Source organism: Pelodiscus sinensis, chromosome 6 (genome assembly GCF_052426305.1).
Source record: "Pelodiscus sinensis isolate ZL-2025 chromosome 6, ASM5242630v1, whole genome shotgun sequence".
Taxonomy (NCBI): domain Eukaryota; kingdom Metazoa; phylum Chordata; order Testudines; family Trionychidae; genus Pelodiscus; species Pelodiscus sinensis.
Window position 1 is genome coordinate 6,064,974 of NC_143057.1, and position 14,473 is coordinate 6,079,446.

The window sequence follows — 14,473 nt, forward strand, 5'->3', positions numbered from 1 at the left end:
TTTGGTCATTAAGCCATAATTCAGCAATGCACTTCAGTACATAATTACATTACAGTTTGTGCTTTGTTGACTTAGAGTGTGCTTATACAGCATGCTAAATTTGAAATAAGATACTCAATTTACGCTACACAAATTGAGTATCTTATTTCCAATCTATTTCAAAATAGCTTATTTTGAAATTTGGTGCATCTACATAGCACCAGTGATAGAAATGTAGCCGTGTTAGCTGGGGTAGTTGAAGCAAATGCAGGACAATGTAGCCCTTTAAAGACTAACAAGATGGTTAGTCTTTAAAGAGCTACAAAGTCCTGCATTTTGCTTCAACTACATAGCACCAGATTTTGAAATAACTTGCTATTTCAAGACATCCCTTAACCCTTGCAGAACGAGGGTTACCAAGAGGCCGAAATAGCATGCCTGTTATTTTGAAAAATATTTCAAAATACCGGGCGGCTTGTGCAGACACGAGGTAGCTATTTTGCAGTGTAGACGTACCCTTTAGAGAATTTCCCACTTTTACCTCTCTCCTCCATTTTTTTCTATCTATGCTAACTTGAAGGATGGTTTTGCTTTGTTTTTAAGAAAACATGAAAAAGGACCTTTGGACTCTACTCCTGCTTTTGCAAATCCTACCATCCTTCTAATAAAATCCAGGAATCTTTTGCTGCTGCTGCTGCTATTCCTGCCTCTCTGTCAAAAGGCTACTAATTTCCTAAAGATAAGACCTCAGTGAGGGCATTACACTGGTAATTATATTTAAAGTTCATATTTGTTCAAATATGATCTCCGCTTGTCACACACTTACAGTAAATGCCAACTGCCATGTTTCAGCCTACACAGTTTATGGGTCTCACCAGTGAAATGCTAGGATTCCTTAATAAATCAGTATGTTCCCTTCTACATCATTGCATAGTACTTTTTTAGTACATTCAAATGTTGTCCAGGTTGATTTTCTAAGATTATTTCCAGGGAACTGTCTCTATATATAGCATACACTATCAAGTGGACTACGTCTGCAACAAATAAGCATGTAATGAGAAGGAGATGGGGTGGTGTTTAATTCTTTGTATTATGGTAGAACCTGGAGTCCCTAATTATGATCATGGCCCTGTTTTGAAAGGCACTAGGCAAATGCTGTGATAGTCTGTAATCTTATGATCACCCTTTTAACCCTGCTCTGATCATTTTTGTACTATGTATCAAGGGTGCCATTTGGGTGGGGTAGGAGGCATTATTCACTGAAGCTGCAAGTTGTGGGCAGGTGTGGAATTTGCCCCTTTCTACACGCATAGCCCTGGTGGCCAGACTGGAGCTGATCTCCCAATAGCGAAGTCAAACTATGTCTATGTAAAGATATGTGAGGTATCATTTGAAAACTCAAAATCGGCTGAACATTATTGTTCTGGTTAAATATCTGTGATGACATCATATGTAAAATTATAAAAATCTGCTTTATAAAACATATTCCAAGTCTGGGAAAACAGCTTCAGACCAGTGTCCCAGAGACAAATGGCTAGCAAACACCTCAGCCAGGTATCAACAAAACCAAATGGACTATCACCTGGTTAACTAGCCACTCTATGTTAGGAAGAAGAGTGTGAGTGAAAAATGTACATATTGGCAAAGAAACACCTGGGAGTGCCTGTACCCCAAACTTCCTGTCTCCTTTAAAGGGAAAACGGAACTATTATAAATGAGAAGAGAAACACCCCTCTCCAACCTTTCTCTCTGCTTACAGCATCAATGACACCTAAAGGAACACTGAATGAAGAAAGGAGTCTTGACTGAAGGGCTTCAGTCAGTAAAAGTGTGGTGGTGAGAAAAAACCTTTGGTTTTGAATTTCTTTAGCTTATTAAGTTAGATACAACATCAGAGCCAGCTTGCCACGGAGATCCAAGGTTCCTTCTTTTCTGTAGTTATGTGGTATCTGCTGTTAATTACAGGCCTCAAGAACAATTTGGTTCCACCAGCCAATGTCCTCCTCGACCTGCATGGAACTGACAGTTGCAGGGGATCACAGATTTAGCCGAGCATCCGCTCTTGGTCATGCGCCCAACTGTTGTGAGGGAACCAGCTGCTCGATCCCACATGTTTTAAGCCTCCAGAGTCAGCACTGGGGCCCAGGCACTGTCCCTAATTTAAGGCCCCTGGGATGGGAACACGTTCAGGGTGCAGTTCTTGTGCCTGGCATCTTGTCCTGTGGGCAGCACAGTCACAGCTCAGTGTCTGGCATCAGTGCTGAGACCCTGAATTCTTTTTTTACTTAGCCATCTAGTTTACCACTTCAAGGGGCTATGTAGTAGGAGCAACGTGAAATACACAGCAACTTTGCACAGGATTTAAGCCACAACTGTTCTTTACTAGCACAAGAAATACAGAAAGCTATACAAAAATAATAAACCCTACCTGAATTTCCCTGTCTCCGTTTCCTGACCACTTCAAAGCATCCTTTTGTGCTAGAATAGAGATATAAATGTAGCCGTGTTAGTCTGGTGTAGCTGAAACAAAAAACAGGACTATGTAGCACTTTAAAGACTAACAAGATGGTTTATTAGGTGATGAGCTTTCGTGAGCCAGACCCACTTCCTCAGATCAAATAGTGGAAGAAAATTGGCACAACCATATATACCAAAGGATACAATCAAAAAAATGAACACATATGAAAAGGACAAATCACATTTCAGAACAGAAGGGGGATGGGGGGGGAGGTAAATGTCTGTGAGCTAATGATATTAGAGGTGATAACATTAGTCAGGGTCCTCTGGGGCCATCCAGGGTCCTTATATTTCAATGCACAGCTTGGGTTCTAAAACACAGAGCCTTCCTTCCCACCTCATCTCCTCTGCCCTTGGTCCGCTCTCCCTTTCCCCTCTCCTGTCCAAATTTCCTGAGGGGCTCTCAGCACGTTCCCTCTGTGACTCTTTTTATAATCTCTTGTATTGTAATGTCTGTCCCTTGGTCCTTCTTGGCGAATTTCCACTCTACTCCCTCCTTCAGAGGAGAGGAGGAAGTAATGGAGAATCTTCTTCCAGCGTCATCAAATCCACTGAATAGGTGGGTGTTTTGTTCTAATGACCCACCATTGCAGTGGGTGTGGGAGCTACATGGTCATTGGTGACAAGCCGTTAGTGAATATATGTAGGCAGAGAGGTTTTCGTGATTCAGCAGTTTTCACAGCAACAGCTTCATAGTATCAGAATGTGTAAGGAATCCCAGATCATAACATAGGGGAAGGGCTGCTGATAAACAAGGAATTGCCATCCCAAGCTCCATCAAATGCTGGTCTCATTACTGGCTCCTCACGGCTCTGCCAGAAAACCCTCTCCCATTTCACCATAGAGACCACACGACTGTTTTTTCAAAAGCTCTGTAAACCTGCCTTGATAAGCAAGGCCCCAGCGACGCAGCCACTTTGAAATGCCACAAGGAGCCCAACGCCAGGCTCCCAGCAGGATTTCAAAGCAGCAGTGCCACACGAAGTCCAGGATCAGTGAGGGAGTCCCCAGCTGACCCCGGGCTTCGGAGCTTTTACCTTTTAAGTGTAGCAATAGCCCTACGATTACTAGTCAAATAGTTGATGCAAAAATGATCAACTATTCAATTACTCAATTACCCGATATTTAATATCCTTACTTTGAAGATGCTGATGTCCCATCTTCCTGGGATGCTACAAATGGCTTTTGGGGCTGGCTGCTTTGACACTGCAGGGTCATTGCTGGTCTACACAGCTTGTGGACCAAATAAACTATGCCAAAAGGGCCAGCAATATCTGCAATGATGTTCTGGGTGGGAGAAAAGTGTTTTCTTAACTGCGCCCCCATATCCATAGACTTTCAAGTATTAGGAATGTTGGGCAGGAGATCTTAACATTTTAAAAGCTGTAAACCCTTCCCCCTACTGCTCTTTTTTATTATATTCTACTTACCCAGAAGCTTTCTTTTGTCTCAATTATGTTCATTGATAGTGTTAAACAATTACTAGAAATCCATATTTTTCCCAGCATCCAACCTAATTTTTGGTCTTACATCCATCTTGTGTTGTGCTGTTTGCTCTGACCTTTTTCCACTAGCAAACTGAGGCTGCTCTGTCTGTGCTGTAGCCTGAATTGGCACTGCAGCTCAAACCGTGCCCCTTGAGTCACTGTCATTTGAAAAGCCACTTCAGCACATTGCACCAGCCGTAGAGACTCGGTAGCACTAGGAGGACAAAGTAACAGTTGATGGTACATTTATTTAGGCCTCATTGACTGACTCTCAGGGGGCTCCGTGCAGCTATAGGGATCTCTTCGTGTGGATGAACTTGCAGAAGCCAGGGTGGGCATGCATGCATGCATAGATGTACACCGTTTTGTTCTAGTGAAAATATGGCTTAGGGTGTGTCTAGACTACCTAGTTTTGTCGACAAAAGTGGACTTTTGTCGACAAAACAATACCAGCATCTACACTACCGCGGAGTTCTGTCGACATAACGTCGACAGAACTCCGCGGTTTTGTCGACGCTGGTATACCTCATTTTACGAGGCATAACACTTTCTGTCGACAGAACTCTGTCCACAGAAGGTGTTATTGCCTGTAACACTGTGTCCAGACTACGGAGTTCTGTCGACAAAGCGGCTTGCTTTGTCGACAGAACTCCATGTGTCTGGACGCAAATTGTCGACGGAAGTTTTGTCGACAGTATCTGACAAAACTTCTGTCGACAAAACACGGTAGTCTAGACGTACCCTTAGAGTAGATGCCTTCAGTGGGTGATACGGGGAAAATCTCACCCGAAGAACCTTTTGGGAAAACTCCCTCCTTTTCCTTCAACTCTCTGAAATCAGCGCATGGCAGACAGGAGCTGGTTTGGCTGACTCCATAGTTTAATCAAAATCTGATGCCTTCAGAATGATTTAAAATCTATCCTCCTTTTCCATGGAAAAGCTGTGCCTATTATTATTGCCAAAAGCAGTGCAAGAATAATCATAAGCTTAACAAGGAAACTGCTCAGTAACATTTTCTTTCAGTTACAGAACAAAGACTAGATTGTAACAATGAGATCAGTAGCACTCATAGTTAGCCTTGGCATGACTTTTTTGTTTTTAATAAAATGTTGCTGGATAGTGCTTGTTTTAAGCACTTTTAAAATCTGTATCTAAACTTCCATAGTTGTGGTAAATTATGAACTAGATGGATCAGATAAGCAGAGGTCAGGATTATTATTTTATGAAGTAGGTGCTGAGACTCAAAGATAAAGTTTTATATCTGTTACAGCACAAATTGTCAGCAGTCCAGTTGAAAATGTATGAAGTAAATATTCTTAAAGCAAACTTTGGTTCTTAAGGAACATTTTTCTTATCGCTGGAACTATTTTTACCAGGTTTGTGCCTGTACAATGACGCTGATATTTAACATTTAGCAATGAAAAATCAAATCCTTCCCAACCTACATCTAGTACATGTTGTCTCAAGAAATACACCATGGCCCCACAGTGGAGAGAATGTGCGCACTTACTGACGTTAACAGGAGTGAATCCAGCACTTTTGGAGATCAGGCCCTATACACCTTTGCCGTGCACAACTGGCGAGTCTGCATTTTTCTAAAAAACAAAATATGTAGGATGGCTGATTTTCCTAGGTCTCCCCCTGCAACTGAAGTCGAGTGATCTACCCAAGAATCTCAGCTTGCATTTAAAAAATTAACATTTCTAGGCCTCATTGTGTGGGAAAAGCTGGAAAATACAAAGCACTCCCAGGCATTTTAGAGGTTAATTTTTAAAAAGATTTTAAAAAATCATTTCAAAATGCCTCTAGGGCTAGGTGTGGGCCTGACTCAGGTTTCTTTGAATAGGTGGGGCTGGCAATACAGAGCAACACAGACCATAGAGCTGGCAATACAGACCATGGGGGTTGTGGGAGGGGGAAGTGGTGTAGACAGATACACAACCTGTGCAATACAGACCATGGGAACTCTGTGTGGGGGGGGGGGGGGGAGGATTTGTGTAGACAGACACACAACCTGTGCAATACAGACCATGGGAGCTCTGTGTGTGTGTGTGGGAGGGGAATGTGTAGACAGACACACAACCTGTGCAATACAGACCATGGGAGCTCTGTGTGTGTGTTTGTGGGGGGGGGGGGGAGTTGTGTAGACAGACACACAACCTGTGCAATACAGACCATGGGAGCTCTGTGTGTGTGTTTGTGTGGGGGGGGGGGAGTTGTGTAGACAGACACACAAGCTGTGCAATACAGACCCCTCCATGGGGGGGGGGGGAGTTGTGTAGACAGACACACAACCTGTGCAATACCATGGGAGCTCTGTGTGTGTGTTTGTGGGGGGTGGGGAGTTGTGTAGACAGACACACAAGCTGTGCAATACAGACCCCTCCATAGAGGGGGGGGGAGTTGTGTAGACAGACACACAACCTGTGCAATACAGACCATGGGAGCTCTGTGTGTGTGTTTGTGGGGGGGGGGGGAGTTGTGTAGACAGACACACAAGCTGTGCAATACAGACCCCTCCATAGAGGGGGGGGAGTTGTGTAGACAGACACACAACCTGTGCAATACAGACCATGGGAGCTCTGTGTGTGTGTTTGTGTGGGGGGGGAGTTGTGTAGACAGACACACAAGCTGTGCACAGGCAGGGGACAGACAGAAGCAGATATGGGGGCAGAGAGACCGAGCCAGGCGGGTGGGGGGGCAAGCAGCTGGGTATCTGGGCACAGGGGAGAGACGCACACGGCGGCGCGCGCCGCTGTCCCCGGGAAGGACGCGGGCCCCGCGCGGGAGAAGGGGAGCGAAGCCCGAGAGCGGCCGGAAGTGGGCCGAGCCCTTTCCCGCGGCGGACCGCGCTGCATACGCTCTATCTCCCGGCCGGCGGGCGGAAGCGGCCGCGGCGCGCCGCCAATCCCGGCCCGGGCGGGCGCGCGGAGTCGGCGCTTGGGCGCCCGCCGCACTTTGCGGCCTCTCGGCGCGGCCGGCCGGCGGCGGAGCAGGCCCCGCCCCTTTCTCCTCAGCCGCCGCGTCGCGCCGCCGCCGCCGCCGCCGGGGAGGATGAGGAGCGCGGGGCGGCGCTGCCGAGGGACTCGCGCCGCAGCCCAGCGCCTGTGACCCGCCCGCCCGCGCGGAGGAGCCGGGCGAGGCCGGAGCGCCCCCCCCCCGCTCCCGCTGCCCTGCGGCGGGTGATCGCGGCGGTTGGATGCCCGGTGCCTAGCGGCGGCTCCCGGCCCCCCCGGGACAGCGACCCCCAGCGCCATGGGATGCTGCAGCTCGGCCGCGCACGTGAGCAGGAGCCCCCCCCCCCAAGGGCAGGGCCCCCCGGGGACACGGCGCCTCCCCCGCACGCGCCCCCTCCCCCATGGCCGGGCGCCCCCTCTTTTCGGGGGGGCCAGCGCCCCTCTTGCGCATGCCCCCCCCGCCCGCTGGGACCCAGCCGCCCCCCCCCCCCGCATGCAGCGCCCTTTCCTCAGCGCCTCACAGGGCGCCCCTCTCCCCGCGGCCCTTCACGCCTCGCCCCCTGCGTGGGAGCAAGGCGGGGGACTCGGGGGGGGGGGCAACTTCATGGGCTTGGGAGGAGAGTTCAAAATAACTTCCCCCCCCCCGCTTCCTGGGGCAGGGTCTCCTATTCGCAGAGCGACCCCCCCCCCCCGGCTCTGGACTGGCCCCGCCTGGCTATGGGATGCCCCAGGGGAAGGGGGGGGGTCCCGTCCTGTTGCAGGGTCCTCTCCCCATTGCCTCAGGAATCACTCCAGCTCGTTTCTCTGCCCTGCCTAAGTGGGCTCTTTGGTCGCCCTTCCTGCCTCTTCCTCCCCAGAGCCGGTGCTGGCGGTCTCCTCCATGGGAGCCACAATGAATAGCTCCACCCAATGCCCCAGTTTGCAGCTCCTTCTCCCATTTTAGCACAATACTCAGTGTAATAACATGTTTCTGGGATAGAAATATTGCTAGGTCGTACGTAAACACTCTGGCACCAAACTGTAGCCTGACTTTTCCTCCGCCCTGCATCATTCCCCTCTTTAAAACTTCATAAAATGCATAGATTTTTAGATCTGGATTTTATGGGGGCAATTGAGACACTGAAGTGCTAATAACTCTAGCTTTCCTATGATTCTGCCTATCACAAGGCAAAAAATCTGACCTGTTACAGGTTTGGTCACTGACTATAGGTATTTACAGCTCCTGCCCTTGTTTGATGGCAACATGAGTATGGGTGGTTCCCAAGTACTGTAGTCATAAATGTCTTCTGGTAAATTCATCTGTCTGGAGTTGACAGCCACAACAGAGGATGGTGTGTGTGTCTGAATATCCATTTTTTCTGTCCCTAATGACTCATCAGTGGTGTGAACTGAGTGTTCATGTCCTGCCGTATTCAGACAGCTTTCTTACTGGAACTGTAAGATACAGTTGCACTAGGCTTCCCCTTTTCCAAACTTCTTTCATAACTATTTCATAGTCTCTCTCTAGCATTTTTCTGTATCAGTCTATGTACTTGGCATCATTATTGCCCTTTTTCTTCTGTTCAGAATCAAAAAGGGTATCTACGTGTAACCTTGGAGACCTTTCATAAAGCAGAAGTAGAGAAAAACTGATTGTTTCATGGTTGGTACAGTTAATCTGTTTTCACTGCATGGTTTAAATTGTCCAGTTGGTCTTGTACTTGTCAGTCAGGGTTCAGGAGACCAATTCTATTGAATTTTTCAACCGGCTTTCCTTATGGCTTGTACGGTATGTGATAAAGGAGTTTTGTGTATCTCTTTATATTAATAACATCTCCAGAACCAATCACTCTCAAATTCCTTAACCAGGGTCATGGTGGATCTCCTCAGAGAACTCAAAAGAAAGTCTCTGAATATTTTAGCAGCTGCTGTTCTACTTCATCTGTTAGTTGTTGGGTAAGATACTGAAAATTTAGCAGAAGCCAATCCTATCCTCCAGCTTGTATTATGTGCCAGTCGCTATCTCCCTGCATCATTACTTAGGGTTGTGGGTGCCCGTTTTCACTTTCCTGCTGCTTTTGTAACATCTCTCCTATATTTTTAGCTCCATCTCCTTGTGTGAACAACGCTCCTTTGGACTCCATTCTCCCCTTCCTACTCCATTTTCCTGTAATCCACTTCTCCTTGACTCTTCCCCGAGGGCTTTCTTTCATACTTGACATGTAACTCTTTTTCCTTCTCATCCCAACCTCCCACCCTCATTCTTGGTGATGTCAATTTCTGTGTTGATGTCTCATTGGATTAATGAAGGACACAACTCCTTGCCTTCACTGATTTGATCCATAGCTGAAAATCATATGGTCCATTCAGTTGAAAAGCTCATCACTTGACACTGACTTCACCAGCTATTTTCATCTTTGATCTCTCAATGTCCAAATTCCCCTTTCTGATTGCTTTTCCATCTCTTTTAACACACTTCTTGCCCCCTCCTCCGCAGGCTCCATCTGGGTCTGATGTGACCTTAGTCCCTTTCAAGATGTCCATGTGTTTTCCTCCAACATTTACATCTCTCTTCTGCCATTTGTTTCCATATCTCCTGTCTCTGTGCAGACAAAACTCTGGAGAGTGTTTCTTGTCCATGCAGACTGTAATTCATTGCAGTATTTTTTTTTAAGCACTGCCATCCTTTTGGTCAAACTGTGTTATATTTCCCAATCTCTTTTGCTTATATGCAGTCTTTGACTGTCCTTAAATATTCCCCTCTGTGTCATATTCTTTTCCATACAGGAATTTGCTGACTTCAGAGTCTAAATTGGTAAAATCCATCATGATTTCACTCCTCTCCTTCATTTTACTTAGCACCCCTTTCTACTTGTGTCCTGACTGCTCTCTCCATCTCTAGCTTGTCCATCTGTCCCAGTAGCCCAGCCCTCTTAACTTTCCTAGCCCTTTGCTGTCCTGTTTCTTTTCTGTCCCAAAACAGTTATGCTCTGATCTGTTTCATCTTCCCCTAACTGTCAACCCTGCTTGTCTCTCCACCTTCAAACTCATTGAGTGTGCAATTTATAATTGTTGCCTTGAGTTCTCTTCTACACCTTCATTTTGGATTTTCCAATCTGGTTTCCACTTTCTCCATTGAAACTGCTAGCAGGTTTAAAGATTTCTTCCTAGCCAAGCCTCAAGGTTTCTACCCCATCCCTACCCTCTTTGGTACTATGAAAAGTGGCAGAAGTCAATCATCTGAGCACCTTGGTGTGTTATTCTCAATGGAATTCTGCAAAACTGTTCTGTGATGACTCTCCTTAGGCTTCCCCTATTTTTCTGATGTTCTTTTCCTTCTTTTCTGTGCCACTCTGTGGAGGTTTTTCTGCACGAATTCCTCTTTATTTCTTTACAGCTCATTTTATCTCCTGCACTGCAGCATGCATCTCTGACATCTGTCCTTGGATTTCTCACCATCAGTTTAACATGACTAGAACCAGACTTCTCTTTTCTTTTACGCCTTCTGAAGTGTCCCAGTCCGTCACTGTAGAAAAGTCCACCATCTTACCAATCACTCAAGACCTGAACTTGAGAACTACTTTTTACTCTTCCTGCCTTAGGTCACGCACTTAAGCCATAGGCAAGTCTTATTGCTCTTTCATCACAATATTTCTCTGATCTGTCTTTTTGTTTTCTATCCCTTTAGCTAAATATCTCATTTAGGCCTTTATGATCGCCTGTCTTCATTACTATAGTGTTCTCCTCTATGACTTTCTTTATATTCATATCACCCCTCTGCAATTCATACCACAGTTGACACTAACATAGCCTTCCTTGCTTGTTGTTCAGACCATATTATCTCTGCTGGCTTTCCATCCACCTAAAATTTGAAATGGTCAGTGAAGTCTTTGCATAACTTCTCTGCCCTTGTCTCACTTCCCATCAGCACATCTTTGTTTCCCCATCAATGCTAGCTCCACTTGACCATTTATCAGCTTCTCATCCAAATACATCCATGCTGTCTCCTGTGTTTACCTCTATGCGTGAGGTTTCTTCTAAAGATCAGCTGCACTTTTGATCCTTATGGGGACACTAATTTATACTGACAAGTATGAGGTGAAAAGATGAATAATTGTCATGGCCTTTTTATTTACAGAAAGCCTCTTATATTGTTATGCCTCTAGCCCGTCACCATTTTGACCACTATACTAGTTTTTACCTTTTATTTATTTGTCTGTAGCATGTTCGCTCTTCAGGACAGGACACCTTTTCTGGTTGGGAAATACCAAGCATATTATGAGTGCTATGTCAAATTTTTAACAAAGCCACTGGTCAGACTTGAGATTTTTTTTTTTTTTGGGGTGGGTACTGTAGAGGGGAAAGGGTGGTGAGTGAGAACTTTGGCCATAGAAAAAAACCACTTCATTACAGTTGTGAAATAATAGTTCTATGTTGAGACTACTTGGAAGTGTAGCAGAGTTTAGTGTAGCTTTCACTCTTTTAAAGTGGTCTTGGGGTTTATCCAAGAAATGCAAGTTTCAAGAAAACCTGGGTTTTGTGGTGTTTTTGTTATGAAGTTCTTTTGCCTAAATAAGGGAGAAAAATAGAATTTGCTGCTGAAACAACAGCTTCCCTTTTGGACTCTTTGGTACTGGAGAAACCACATTCTTTCTTTCTTTCCATACTTTTTCTTTTAGACTGATTTATTGACATAATACAGTACTGCTAAACTGGCTGATCAGTGTATTCCCCCACAACATTATCAGAAAGAAAGCAGGATATCAGAGTCTTAATATATGCACTATAATTGGGAAGGCTGGAAATGTACTCTTTTCCTTACACTTTTCCATGGTATTAATTTAAACTAAGGTTTGTGCGAGAAAGGCATTGAATCTTTTAGGCAATAGAATACCACGAGTGGGATAAACAATGCACATCTTATTCTACGTATTTCTGGTTGTGGCCTTGACTTTACAGATTAAAAGAACACATTGCTACAAAGGCTGGTGATGACAGCCCATACAGCAATTTCCCACTCCTTCAACTGTTACATGCAAGATGTTTTAAAATAAAATGCCTAGAGCTAATCTCAAAGCAACTATTTTCACGGTATTATTGATAAAACTTGAAAATTTCTTCATCTGTCTCTCAGTATATGGATGATCTGTTACTTACCAGATGGGATGCTGCATAGTCATATATATGAGAGAGAGTACGCACATCTGCCTATGTGTCTGTCTGTGAGTGTGTTTGTTCAAGAGCTCCTACTAAACAGTAAGAGCTAGAGGCACCAAATTTTGCATGCAGCTTCCTCTTTTCCTAACTTAAAGCAAGATCAGAGTTTGGTTGTGCTAGGACAATAGGGAGCCCTGGGAAAAGGGACAATTTTCCATAACATGAAAGGGAGGGGTTGCTGTTTGGAGGGATGTGATATGCGAGTGGCTGCTCAGGGCAGCTTTACCACCAACGGAATGGCAAGGAGGGATAGGGTTCCACCATGTTTCCTGCAAGCACATCGAGTAAATAGTGCCCCTGTCCCATATCCTTTCTCCCCCTCCCAGCCCTTGGTTGCAACACTCGGGAGAGAGGGGAGCAGGTAACAGGCCCAGGGTGGGGGAAAGGGGAGAGAACAGGCCCCAGCGGGCTTGGTGTTGGGGAGAGAATAGGCCCCTTGGGCCTCTTGCACTGTGCCACCCCCGCAAATCCCCACCATCCTGCCCTGAAGGACCTAGGCAACGTCAAGTAAGTCTGTTAGTTATCTTACACAACTTTGAGATATTTTGCAGTATACTTATCTGAAATGTTAGGAATACTACAGCAGGCATATTAGTGTATTCCATTGATCTTTCGTTTATCAGTTAATTCGCCAAATTATAGTTAAGCATACATTTGGTTTATCTTAATTTATTAAATATAGAGAACTACTTCACATAATGCAGTAATTAAGATTTTATATTTAAATGCACATGGGCCAGGAAATGAAAAAAGCTAAAGTTCTTACTGTAGAGCTAGTATGTACACATGGGCAAGTTGTTTGTTAAAACATACATTTAGTTCAAATGATGGTAAAAAAGTCCTGCAAACTAACATTGTGGCTGAATTGTTGATCTTCATTTCCTTGTTTTTTGTTTTGTTGAGCATACTTGGACTTTACCTGTGCCAACGAGTAACAAGTCTCTTCCTTGAACAGGATTCACTATGAAAGCACAGTGGTTTTATATATAGTGCAATACAATACTGAATAAGTGAAAAATGAAGTATAGTCATAGCTGAAATGCATTGTTGAATGATGGATTTGAACCATTTGTGTGTTTTCTTGAGAATTCAGATTTAAATCATACTGCTTCCTTTCCTCCTGTTATCAGTCACTAGTTAGTAAGTGCCAGAGAACTTTTTTTCCCTTAAGCCCTACTGCATACAGTTATAGAATTTATGCAAGTAACTCTTTACTTCAGAATACAAAGGAAAGTGTAATCCTCCCTTCTTCACATTGGGCTAGACCTCAATGAGAAATGGTAATAATTGGGAAGTTTGAAATTGAGTCATTTAAACCATCTTTGAATTATCTGTATATGTATCAGAAATGTTGACACTGTCAAAAGTATGTTCTTAACCACTTTGGCCTTTGAGTTGTGCGAGGAGATTTTCTTCAAACTTCAAAACACAGTCTTTGGGCTGGGACCAGACAGGGAAAGCTTTATCCTCAAAGGAGAATTTTGCTGGAAATTATGCAAATGAGAAAAGATCATCTTGCAACCATAACCATGACTGTTGGAATAAAAATCTTGTAATATGCTATAAGGATGTTAAATTGCAGTTACCTAGCTAATTGTATAGTCGATAGAACTGCTCTGCAGAGCTGCAGTGGGGGTAGCTCCAGGAGCCGGCTTGACTGCTCAGTCTTGGCTCGTGCTGGCTCCAGGAGCCACCTGCGCTGTGGTTCTTCATTTTAAATGTAGTAAGAGCCGCTGGGCTCTTACTACATTTAAAATGCAGAGGTGCAGCATGTGGGACCAGCGTGAGCTGGGACTGCTTGGTCCCAGATCATGCTGAGTCTAGCAGCCCCTGTTCGCAGCGGACAGTCCTGTACACCACGAACAGGGGCTGATGCTAGAGCGAATAGAAGCAGCAATGGGGGGAACAACTAGTCGAGTCACTACTCAACTATCTGATAAGATTTTACTTATTGGATGCAGGCCATCCTCGCTATAAGTCCAAGATATGTTCCAAAAAACATGGACTTATAGCAAAACAACTTAAAGCAGGGAATTTTTTTCTCATGGCTGACTTCCATTTGCACAAATTGAGGTTTTTTTGCACGACTTAAGAGCAGGGAATGGAAGGACTTATGACGCATCAGTTCCTACAAGTGTCAACGACTTTAGTTAGGAACAGATGATACCCGGGCGATTTAGCGTGGGGACGACCTGTAGTCGACTGCTTGCTTATATTCCTAATATGCTGTCTCCAGCCTAGATTGTGTAGTGTATAAAAGCATTGTTGTCAACCTTCAGATTTTAAGCTTAGTGATGGTGTTTCAGTGCATATGCTATACCCTGGAATTGTCTGCTT

The 14,473-nt window shown here is 44.9% G+C and overlaps 1 protein-coding gene across 2 annotated transcripts in view; it reads left to right on the forward strand.

Moving 5' to 3' along the window:
* The first annotated feature begins 6,934 nt into the window (after positions 1-6,934).
* The window catches only part of SLC44A1 (solute carrier family 44 member 1), a 78,144-nt gene continuing 70,605 nt past the window's right edge, over positions 6,935-14,473 (forward strand). Inside the window, exon 1 of one of the 2 annotated variants that reach the window (XM_089779156.1) lies at positions 6,935-7,265. In XM_089779156.1, the coding sequence (XP_089635282.1) occupies positions 7,239-7,265 (27 nt within the window). In that variant the 5' untranslated portion in view covers positions 6,935-7,238. The remainder of the gene's footprint in view (positions 7,266-14,473) is intronic. The other variant, XM_075931356.2, reaches the window with a different exon arrangement.